This window comes from Poecilia formosa, unplaced genomic scaffold (genome assembly GCF_000485575.1).
Source record: "Poecilia formosa unplaced genomic scaffold, Poecilia_formosa-5.1.2 Scaffold9, whole genome shotgun sequence".
Lineage (NCBI taxonomy): Eukaryota > Metazoa > Chordata > Actinopteri > Cyprinodontiformes > Poeciliidae > Poecilia > Poecilia formosa.
In genome coordinates, this window is record NW_006799948.1 from 5,195,943 (window position 1) to 5,206,869 (window position 10,927).

The window sequence follows — 10,927 nt, forward strand, 5'->3', positions numbered from 1 at the left end:
GAGAGAATGCAAGCTTGGAAAGACAAATTTGGCTGTCTTCCATGTAGCAAAACATAACCCTCATCTGGTACTCTGCTCAAATTTAGTTTATCGTAAATGGTGCCATAAAAATGTAAACCCCGATACACCGAGGTATATATAATCTCTTTTCTGTTGAAAATTAAAACACTTAGAAGTTCTTTTTATTATTATTTTTCTGTTGGTATACTTGTATTTTTACTCAATGTGAGAATCTCGAACCACTGAGTGAATCTATTTTTTTTCTTATTTGTGGTTGAATTAGAGAGGTCAACTCCCCGTGCATGAACTGTTCAGTGGAGCTGAAATATGCAGAGCCGACTCTGACACTTTATAAAACGGTCACAGCACTTCTCCCACATGTTCTGACAAAACTGTCTGGACACGGCCCGCTGAGCGGATCCGAAACATGGAGAGCGCGCATTTACAATGAAGCGGCTCCAAAAATAGAAGCCCCCTGTCGCAGCATGCTAATTTATGTACGCTCGCTCGGTGTGATTTATTTATTTACACGCCGGCAGAGGGAGCATCAAAGTAAGTGCTGCCGAGGCCATAAACGGAGAAAATGGAAACGGTATCGTGGAAATTCAGAGCCGCGTTGCCGGCGGCTGCAGCGGGTGGGAGCGAGTGGCGGAGGTGGCTGAGGCGTAGCAATAGTCTCCATAGTGACTGCAGAGCTGCGCGTTCTCGCCAGGGGAAAGAAAATCGAAGCTCATTTCCACTAGGAAGCAGACTTCATCGGTGATGGCGCTGGATCAGTTTAGGACAGAACTCAGCTTTAACAGCCTGACCTTTAGGGTTTCCAGGTCAAAGCCTCATTAGCCTGTGGGTTTCAACCCAGAGCTATTAACTAGTTTCTTCTATCAGCCATTGTGAGTCTCTTAAGTTGTTCAGACAACTCAGTCACACGCAGACATCCAGGAACAAAGCTTATGGAGCTTTTAGTTCTGCTTATTTGGACCAGAACATTTGAACATCTGCCTCGCTGACAAGAAGGCAACTGTTTCGTAGGAGGGGGGGGGGGAGCTGTGGGTACATTTATGTTACTATTTTTTCACAATGCCTGCGACACTGTTTTACTTTGTATGGTAAACCCAGGTTGTCCCTAAAAAAAAAAAAAAAGGATTCAGTTTCAGCTTTGTGTTTTCTTTTGTTTGTTTTTCTCTCCCTGTAATAGCGGTGCCGTGACGTAATGAAACAGTCGAACGCAACACTGGCAGAGAAATCACTAAAAACTAGACAGAAAAATTGTCAACACAGGAATGAAAAACCGAGGCGGGTCAGGTGGTGCTCCTTTGGTTTCTTGCAGAAATGTTTGCTTTTGTGATTTGAAAGTGTAGCTTTTTTGTTTTTTTTTTAGCAGAGTACAGCAACAGGTGGGGGTGGGGCGGCGTTCCTTTACTGTGAGCTGGAGAGAAACGTCAGTTTTTGCTAGTCTAAAGGTTTTAAAACATTGCTAGTTGTTGATAACTGGGAACCGGCCCATGTTTACTTTGCATTTACTCACACGACTATCTGTGTGACGAAATGTAATCGTTGGATCTAGCCAGCTATAAATATCAATATAACATCCTCAAAAACACCAATATTCATCTTAACTTCCTGCAGCAGTTTTCTGTCCTGCATGGCTAAAGCTAGAAACTTTAGAAATTGACTGACTATTTTTTTATTATTATTATTTCCATCCACCTGTGTAAACGGTGCTGTTGATGAAGGTAAACCTCTCTGAAATGAGGAAATATTCAAACCTTCAGCAGCAAAACTACCAATACAGATAGGAAAAAAGAAAACCTTTTTTGCTAACAAATGTTCTATTATTTTATACTGTGGAAACCAAAAATTCACTTACTTTGGCTGCATGTTTATGGTTGTTGTCCATGTGGACGACCCATTTGCACCCGACCTTTCACTTCCTGCCTGACGTCTTTAGATGCTGCTTCAATATTTCCGCATAATATTCTTGCTTGCCCACCAGAAAGCAGTGAGTCCCAGGTGTTATTGTGGCATTTAACAAATTTAAATAATTTTAGTAATTCCAACCGACCTATAACAAGAGAAAGTGGGTCTAATTTTTACTTCAAAAGAAAGAAAAAAAACATCTATTTTTCACATTTCAGTCTCACTGGAACACCAATTATTTTACTGTTGATGACGTTGATTAGGAGTTTTGTTTTCTGCTTTGTTTGGCTCTTTAAAAAAAAAAAAAAAAAAAAATTATTATTGCAGACTGTATCACAGAGCAGGTTGAAGTCTCGACTCGATGCTAGCGCAAAAGTGACGTGTGCGTCCAAGTGTAGTTTCATAACAGATTACATTCCCAAGTTGGTGGCAGATGCCATTTGCTGAGTGGGATTTGGAGATTTGCCACGAGAATGGCCACATTGGTGCAGCATGCGAGCAGGAAGTGTGAACGCTACAAAGTATGAATTCACAGAACGCCGGACTTTGTGAAACTCTTGACGTCTAAATGCCTTAAGCCGACGCGGTCGCAACTTGTTTCCTGGCCTAATTTTGAAACATCCGCCATCTGCTTCGTTTTGTTTGTCCTGCTGTTGGTGTAAGCTTTCACCTTGGACAGATGCGGCTCAGATGGTCGAGCAGGTTGCGCTCTAATTGAAGAGCGGGCAGCCCGATCTCTCGGCTCCTCCGCATGCCAGAGTGTCCTTGGAAAAGCCACGCGGTTTAAATCCAGAGCCACAGACCAAAGAGTCGGTCGCTGTAATCAGCGAAGTTGAACAGCATTAACGCAAGCCGAGCTTAAAAAAAAAATAAAAATTTGTCTCGATAAAATCAAAGCCTGAACTTAAGTGTGGTGCGCATTTAACCCTTTCGTTACATTCCAGTGCAACGCCTTCTAGTCATCCTCAGTTCTTGTCCGCTAGGGGTCTCTGCACATTTTTACGGACGCTAATGTTTCCACAAGCCGGAGTTTTGTTTCAAACGAGGCCGAAAACACCATCTATATTCTGCTGAAAAACAAAACTTTATTCTCACCTTTCAGTTCTTTTTGCTTTTTTCTTACTCTGAGTAGTCTGCATGCACTGTCGCCCCTTTAGAGATTTGAGTGAAAACTAAATTTCTGAGTGTTCAGCTAAGTTAAAAGTAGTATGAATAGGGCTCTAGTAGAGAGGTATGATTTTTTTTAATAAATAAATAAATAAAAATGTCTCAATAGCGTTTCTGTAAAGGATTCACTCAGGAGGCTAAGCGCAAATTCAAGCTAGACTTTTCTGATTTTATTTAATAAAAAAAGTATTTAAAGTCTTGTAAAGAACAAACTACAATCCCAATAAAACACTGGAGTTTATGACTCTAACATGAAAAAAAAAATTGCAAAAATATTTGCATTAATGCTTTTGGCATCTGAGATCAGATTTGATCTGTTTTTACCTCGTAGACTATTTTTCCGTGTGTGCAGCACAATGCCGCCTCACCGGGAGAACATCTAGTTAAATTACCCGGGTTGGGGGGAGAGCGGGGGGGGGGGGGGGGACAGTGGTCCCATTCCAGCTGTGATGAAGATGGAAGCTGCCTTTAACTCCACGTCAAACGACATGAACGTTGAACAATCAGGGCTGAACTGATGGCTCGTTTCTGCAGCTCAGTAAGGTTGCACCACACAGCATTAGGCTGCTGCGCTTTAACTGCTCTGCTGCTCTGGCAGCTGTTGAGGCGTTGCCAGCTCCGTAATGACCGCCCCGCTGCTGATGCTTGTGTCAGCACTTTGAAAATGGCTCTCATTTTGTGTCCGTACGCTCTCTTCTCCCCTCCCCTCCCCCCCCCCAGCACCGAGCGCCTGCAAATGAAACAAATATATTGGAACGGTTCTATTACGCGACTACAATTGCTGAACCACAGGGGTGCTTTTGCGACCGTTCATCGGGAGCATTAAATGAAACCGCTTTCCAAAGAACAAGTGTCGACGTCAAGTTTTATTTATTTATTTATTTATTTATTTATTTATTTATTTATTTTATAGCTGCTCGCGTCCTCCGGGCTCTCTAGTGGTTGGGAAGTAGTTTAGGAAATAACTGGAAGGAAATGAGCTTGTTGATTTTGTTTTATAATACGCCTTAGGCTAAAGAGCTTTGATCTTTGGAGCTAAGCTTAACAAAAAACATCAAAGGGGGCGGTATTTGAATCTAAATGGTTGATTACATTTTTTAAAATGTTTTCTTTCTGAGTTGTGTGAGTTATTTGGCTATCTGTACAGCAAATAGATATGGAGATATAAACTTCTGAGTCATGTTTGTGTCCGAAAACTGCGTTTCCTCGACTGCTAAATTGATGGCGCACATCCGCCATTTTGGAGCCATTTCACGGAAAACCGAGAGGGAGAGCGCAAATTTTACTCTGAATAGATTGTTTAACTTTTTTTTAATTTTTTATTAATCACATGTCCAATCAGGACATTTTTATTATATTGCACTTTAAAACCTGTTCCAGAAGATGCCAAGTATTGACTGTAGTGGTAAGCAAAAGCATTTAACTACATTTTTCTTCTTCTCACTTTGTGGTCGCAATTAAAGTTAATTCCTCATCCAGCCTTGTTCGTCTCAATCCTTGGTGTTTTATTTGATCTCCGACTTAGAAATAAAAGTTAAGACAGTAGCTGTGTGCTTGTGGCCCTTTGCTAACGTTTTACGAGCAACACAAATCTGCTGCACTTGAATAGCATATTCTGTGTCATATTCAGACCACAGGAAAACAAAAATGAATTGGTCTTATTTAAAAAAACAAACAAACTCCTAGTCGCTGTGATTTTTCAGTTACACTGATTTCTGTAGGGACTGTTCAATGAGCCACAAATTGTGTCATTACTTCTTCATGTGGGCTGTTTTTCTACTGGAAAAATAAACGCACTGAAAACGGTTGAATTTTATTCATCTTTTCAAATTGGGTAAAGCTGTTGGACAAAGAATGGTTTTATTTAAGGGTCTCTTTATGCCTCTTTTTCCAGAGGCGGAGGGGGGAGGGGGGAAAAAAATCGGGAAGGTCTATGTACCGAAGCGCAGCGCTTGAAGGTCGCAGGTTTAATTTGATATAAATGTAAAAATGTCAGTGCACATTATTGGAGCTGACGCTGAAAGACATAGTGCTGCTGTTGTGCATCATTACATTCCTGGAGTGTTTCATCACTCACAGGGAATGTCTCCAGCTCACACACAGTCTTGTGTAAGTTACACAAGCAGGGATTAATGATTATTAAGAACTATTTGCAGACTGATTTCGCATCTCAACTGCATCCACTGTTAGCTCAGCTTTAGCTTGTCTGGATCTGAATGACTTGTTATTGGCAATCGTACTATAGCTTGTTGATGTAGCATTTTAGCTAGGTTCCAGAAGTGTTTTATTTTTTTGTTTTCATGACAAATTATCAATAGGTGACTTGGATTTATAAATATGTGGAGTATTTAGTTCAGTTTGTGGTACAATGAACACTCTGCAGTATTACTTTGACACTATTACAAACTGACTTGTAATAAATCATAGAAACAAGATGATACAAAGCAAATTTCAACTTTCAGAACTTTGTTCCCACTGACTGATTTGTTCCTTTTTTACGCACATTTGCCATAACTCTAAGTGTCGTTTTCATTTGCTGGCTTCCAGGGTGCAAGAATAAGCCCCTAAGAGCGCCCCCTGGTGGAACGGAGGAATGAGGGCCTCTGGATGAAGGCCATGGAGCTGAAAGTCTGGGTGGACGGCGTACAGCGCATCGTGTGCGGGGTCACAGAGTTCACCACCTGCCAGGAAGTGGTCATCGCTTTGGCACAAGCGATCGGTAAGCTCAACGCTTCGCACAAAACAAATAAGAGGCATTGTGTCGCACACTCTCAATTTGACAGGAACTGAAGTGTGATTTAGATTACGTTTTAAGTGAGATAAATCTGCATTGTATTCTGTGGTGCGCTTATTATCGGGTGGGCAAGCTGTCAGACTGACTATGGGTGATAAATTGCAGAAAGATGAAAGGTGACTGGAGGGCATGAATATTTCCCCCATAAATAAGCCTTTACAGAACAAGATGAGTCATACTTCAGCAGTCCTGGGTTTATTGACAAGGAGCCGCAGTGAAATAAGTTAGCATGCTGCCTTTAACAGACGATATGTGAACAGTTTTTTTTTGTTTTTTGTTTTTTCAGATTGGTTTTCGCCGACCCTTTAGACACACTAGAGCTCAGACATGCCTGTCAAAGTGGCAGAGCAGTGAGATGTATGGCATTCGCTGTCCTTTGTGTGTCCCCTTTGCCTTTTGTTCAGGCGGCCAGGCCACTTTGATGTGAATGGCTGCAGTGATGAATGCACCTCTTTTTCTTTTTTTTTTTTTTTTTTTTACAAGGATCCTTACTGTGCAGGATGGGGGTTGAGGGTGAAACAGGCAGTGCTCTGCTCTTATCTACATGTGTACAGACTAGAATGCAGAGTACACACACACACACATACACACACAGATGGAAAACTGCAACACCATTGAGCCTCCAGCCCCTCACAATCGCTGCTTGTTGAGTCAAATTTTCCCACCGTGAAAACTCTTTCGGTCAACACGCTGGTGGAGCGCTTTGAATGCGCTGGTGGTGCGTGAGCGTGGGAGAGCCGTGGAAGAATTTATTGAATAAGTTTTGTTTGGTGCAAATTCGACTTTCACGCCCGGCTTTCCAAGTTTACTTGGATTTCGATGACGCCGCAGCAGCGGTTATTATCGAAACTCTGGCCTGGCCTCATAGGTGCACTACCTCACAAAACTGTTCAGCCTCCTTAAACCTTTTTCCACGTTTCAGCCACGAGCTTCAGTGAACAGAATTGTGTCGGACTTTTATGTACAAGCGTGGTGTTTATTTATATCCGGCCTTCTTAACTCTCACTACGCAGAACCAGCTTTTGCTGGAATTACAGCCAGTATGTACTGAACTTTTTGTCTTTTCTTTCTTTTTTTTTCTTCAAGATCAAAATCTGTCAAAATGATTCCTCCTTCAAACTTTCCCACATCTTTATCTCTGACATGCTGTGTTCCTTATTATGTTTCTTCACATGCATTTTTACTGAAGTTAAATTATGCACAAGTCAACTCCTAACAGATCGCTGAGACTGTCGAGACTTTTAAATCTTTGCTCAAGACCCAGATTTATTCTTTGGCATTTCAAGCAGAGTTTGAGTTTCATTTATGGAGTGTATTTGCATTTCACTTTTAAATATGTTTCTTGTTCATATTGTTGTTGTAATCTTACTTTATTTCACTGAATTACTTTATTTCACTTTAGTCAACATTTGTTGTTTACTTTTTAATGTGCTAAAGAGGAGGGGGATAGATGCACACTATAATGTTCGCGTTTTTATTGGCGGAACAAATTTCAATGATTTTTGTTGATTCTTAATCATCCTTCCAGTTGTAAATATTATAGCGCATCCTAAGTAACTGCACAGATGTCCTGACTCGCCTTTCCTCCCTCCAGGACGCACCGGCAGGTACACTTTGATCGAGAAATGGCGAGACACGGAGCGCCACCTGGCTCCGCACGAGAACCCCGTGGTGTCCCTCAACAAGTGGGGTCAGTATGCCAGCGACGTGCAGCTCATCCTCCAGCGGACCGGCCCCTCCGTCAGCGAGCGGCCCACCGCCGAAGGGCTGGCTCGGGTCCCGGAGCGGGGCCTCTACCGCCAGAGCTTGCCGCCTCTGGCCAAGCTGCGGCCTGCGGGGACGGATGGCTCGCTCAAACGTAGGGAACCCAAGCGCAAGTCTCTGACCTTCACCGGGGGAGCCAGAGGGCTGCGGGAAATATTTGGGAAAAGTAAAGATACCGAAGGTATTTTCTTTTTACAGCAGGTATGAACTTTGTGTGTGATTTTTATTTTAGAACTTTGTTTATACTCTCAGCCAAACAGGCTCAGCAGCGGGGCGTCAGCCTGAACCTGAGCAGACTCAGAGGCGGTGGGACGGCATCTGTACCTGGGAGTCCGGCTAGGGAGCTCAGCCGGCTGGTCCAGCTGCAGCGAGGCAAGCTGCAGGCCCTGGAGAGCCGTCTGCTGGGCTGCGAGGCCGAGCTGCGAGACTGGGAGGAGGCCAGCGACGTGAGTCCGACCGCGGCCAGCCGAGAAGAAAAGAAGAAGAAAAAAAATTGTTCAACTATTCCAATTATTTTCCACTTAGCAGGAGGGAAACGTGGAGGACGAGCTGCTGCTTCTGGAGCAGCAGGTGAGGAGGAACGACGCCGAGGCGGAGGAGGAGGAGTTCTGGCAAAACGAGCTCCACATCGAGCAGGAGAGCGAGCGGCAGCTGCGGCAGCAGCTCGTCGAGCTGCGGGGCCGCGTGCGCGACTGCGAAAGCAAGCTTTCCGAGTACTTGGCGCGCATTCAGGTGAGCGCTCCGACGCAGAGGAGCTGCGTGATTCTGGAGTTTTTAACTGCACCTGGGAACAGCAGGAGTCCTGCGCTGTACTTCCACATCTCCATCGCACTATCGGGTTCTCACACAAAGTAGAGAACAGTAGTGGAGTAGAACAAAAATGATGAATGTTTTTTTTTGTTTGTTTTGTTTTTGTTAAAGAATGAAATCCTGGAAATGTGGCATACTTTTGTATTTGTGTTATAAAAAAATGAGCAAATGATGAATGAAAGCCTTTAGAAATCCAATTTGCAGATTAGTCCTTGATTTAAAGGAACTCAGTGTTTCAGCATCTTTGCAGTTTTTTTGGAACTGAATACTACTTTGGTATGCAAAATGCATACCATTATATATATAATATATATATATATGTGTGTGTGTGTGTGTTAAAAACTGTATATGCAGTTTCACCCCTGCAATTATGGTTCGCTACTGTGGGCTGGTTCGAAACATAAAATCCCAATAAAACATATTTTAGATAGTGTTGGAACACGGGGGAACACGTCTAGAAAGCAAGAGAGCCGTACTGAAATAGATGACCGTTTCCGTGAAGGCTTTGCAGTGATGTTTGCTGCGTTGTTTAGAGCATGGAGACGGGCCTGGAGAAGGAGCGACTGCAGCAGGAGGCTGAGCTCAACCTGAAGATCAAGGAGGAAGAGGTACAAATCAGCTCATCTTGCTTTTCCAAACACACGCCGAGCTGGAAAGAGAAAGGAATGTCCTGTTTTAAACTAAACAACTGACAAATGAGAGGCTCATCCCAAGCAGAAGTTTTTGCTGTCGTGACATATTATTAATCTCAACTTCCTTTGTTTTGTTTTGTTAACTATCCAGTAGACGTTAATAAGCTACCAGTCTTTCGAGCCGCTTCCCCTTCAGACTTTTTGATGAGTTGTTTTCCTTCAACTCCTGATTCCAGGTGCAGGCCCAGCTGGAGAAAGTGAGGGCAGAGCTGGAAGTGCAGAGCCAACAAACGGCGCGGCTGGAAAGCAGCTGCAAGGCGTTGGAGCGCTCGCTTTGCCAGTCGGGCAAAAGACTCCAGGTCAGCTCACATTTTATTAGTTTTAATCAGACTTTTTTTTTTTCTTTTCTTCTTCTGTTTGGCACTCCAGCCTCAGAACTGCCAGGCTTTATTTATTTATTTATTTATTTTGCCTCCAAATGGGTTCAAAAGTTTCCGGAAAAGGTTGTGAAAGTTTTTTTTTTTTTTTATTAAAATGCTGCAGAGAAAAGCCAGTGATCTGTGCACAGGTGGAACCGGTACAAGTCCTGAGCTCCTTAAATTTGCAGGCAGCGATGCTTGCTGGGATGTGCGGTGGATTTTTGCTTCTGTGCCTCCTCTTACGAAACGAAATTTTCCTCTACAGACTGCGTCCGCTGTGATGTGAGAAGTATGAGGTAATAAGAAGAGGAAGGGAGGGTATTAACAGCATTCTTTGGCTGATTAGAGAGGGGCGTAATAAATACGCAATCCCTTCCCTGACGTTGCTTTAGCCCTCTGGCAACCCGCTGTCGCAACTGGGTTTACGGCTGGAGGGATTTTGAGCAGATTTCAAACGTGTACCTCTAAGATCTTGTCAAATTTATAACCGCAATTTTAAAAATACCCTGGCAGGATTTTATGTAATAGACATGAGAAATCATGAAGTGTTAGAAAAATGATGCATTCCAGCCCCGTTTGCCTATTTTCTTGTAGAACAACAGGAGCTTAGTAAGATTTGATAGTCTGTGTCTTCATGTTAAAAAGTTGAATTTTGAACTTATCAACTTTGCCGTTTGTGTTTTCATGACTGACACAGCTCCAATGCGATACTCTTGTCACAATAAGAACTATTTGCAATGTTTATAACCGCATGGCACAGGATTCAAAACCCTACTAGCACAAATATTGCCATAGTAATATAGTTCATAAGGACAACAATCACACAAAAAAGCACTAAAACGCACTCTGTAGCTGCATTATGTCATATTTTCAAATGTACTGATGTCTATTGGTATACAAACTGTGGACAATAATAGAAGACATAACAAATGTGACAACATAGATAGTTTAAGGGTCTTTAAACAACAATGTTGTGACAACACTAATTCTGTTATCGTCACGATAATGGAGTTTATCGTGACCACAATAAATCAAAATTTTAACACGATAAGAAATGTATCGCGATAAAAGACAAATGATAAATTGCCATTCCTAGTAATGTTACAAAGAATAAACAAATCAAGGCGTCTGAACGTAAAGGAAAAAAATGGAGAAGTCGGTGGTTTATTTAGTTCCCACGGTGTTTTGTTTTCTGTCTCAGGAGAAAGAACAGGAGCTCGAGCAGCTAACGAAAGAGCTGCGGCAGGTCAACCTGCAGCAGTTCATCCAGCAGACTGGCACCAAGGTCACGGTGCTGCCCGCTCAACCCGCAGGAGACAACAATGGTGAGCGCCAGCCCAAGAACCGAAAGCACACACACACACACACACACACACACACACACACACACACACACACACACACACACACACACACACACACAC

The 10,927-nt window shown here is 42.9% G+C and overlaps 1 protein-coding gene across 3 annotated transcripts in view; it reads left to right on the forward strand.

The window, feature by feature from the left end:
• Positions 1-10,927, forward strand: part of rassf8b (Ras association domain family member 8b) — an 18,529-nt gene that overhangs the window by 4,433 nt on the left and 3,169 nt on the right. For 2 of the 3 annotated variants that reach the window (XM_016664715.1, XM_016664722.1), the window contains exons 2-8: positions 5,632-5,803; positions 7,473-7,823; positions 7,895-8,088; positions 8,168-8,374; positions 8,986-9,060; positions 9,321-9,443; positions 10,705-10,828. In XM_016664715.1, coding sequence (XP_016520201.1) covers positions 5,692-5,803; positions 7,473-7,823; positions 7,895-8,088; positions 8,168-8,374; positions 8,986-9,060; positions 9,321-9,443; positions 10,705-10,828 — 1,186 coding nt within the window. In that variant the 5' untranslated portion in view covers positions 5,632-5,691. The remainder of the gene's footprint in view (positions 1-5,631; positions 5,804-7,472; positions 7,824-7,894; positions 8,089-8,167; positions 8,375-8,985; positions 9,061-9,320; positions 9,444-10,704; positions 10,829-10,927) is intronic. The other variant, XM_007540392.2, reaches the window with a different exon arrangement.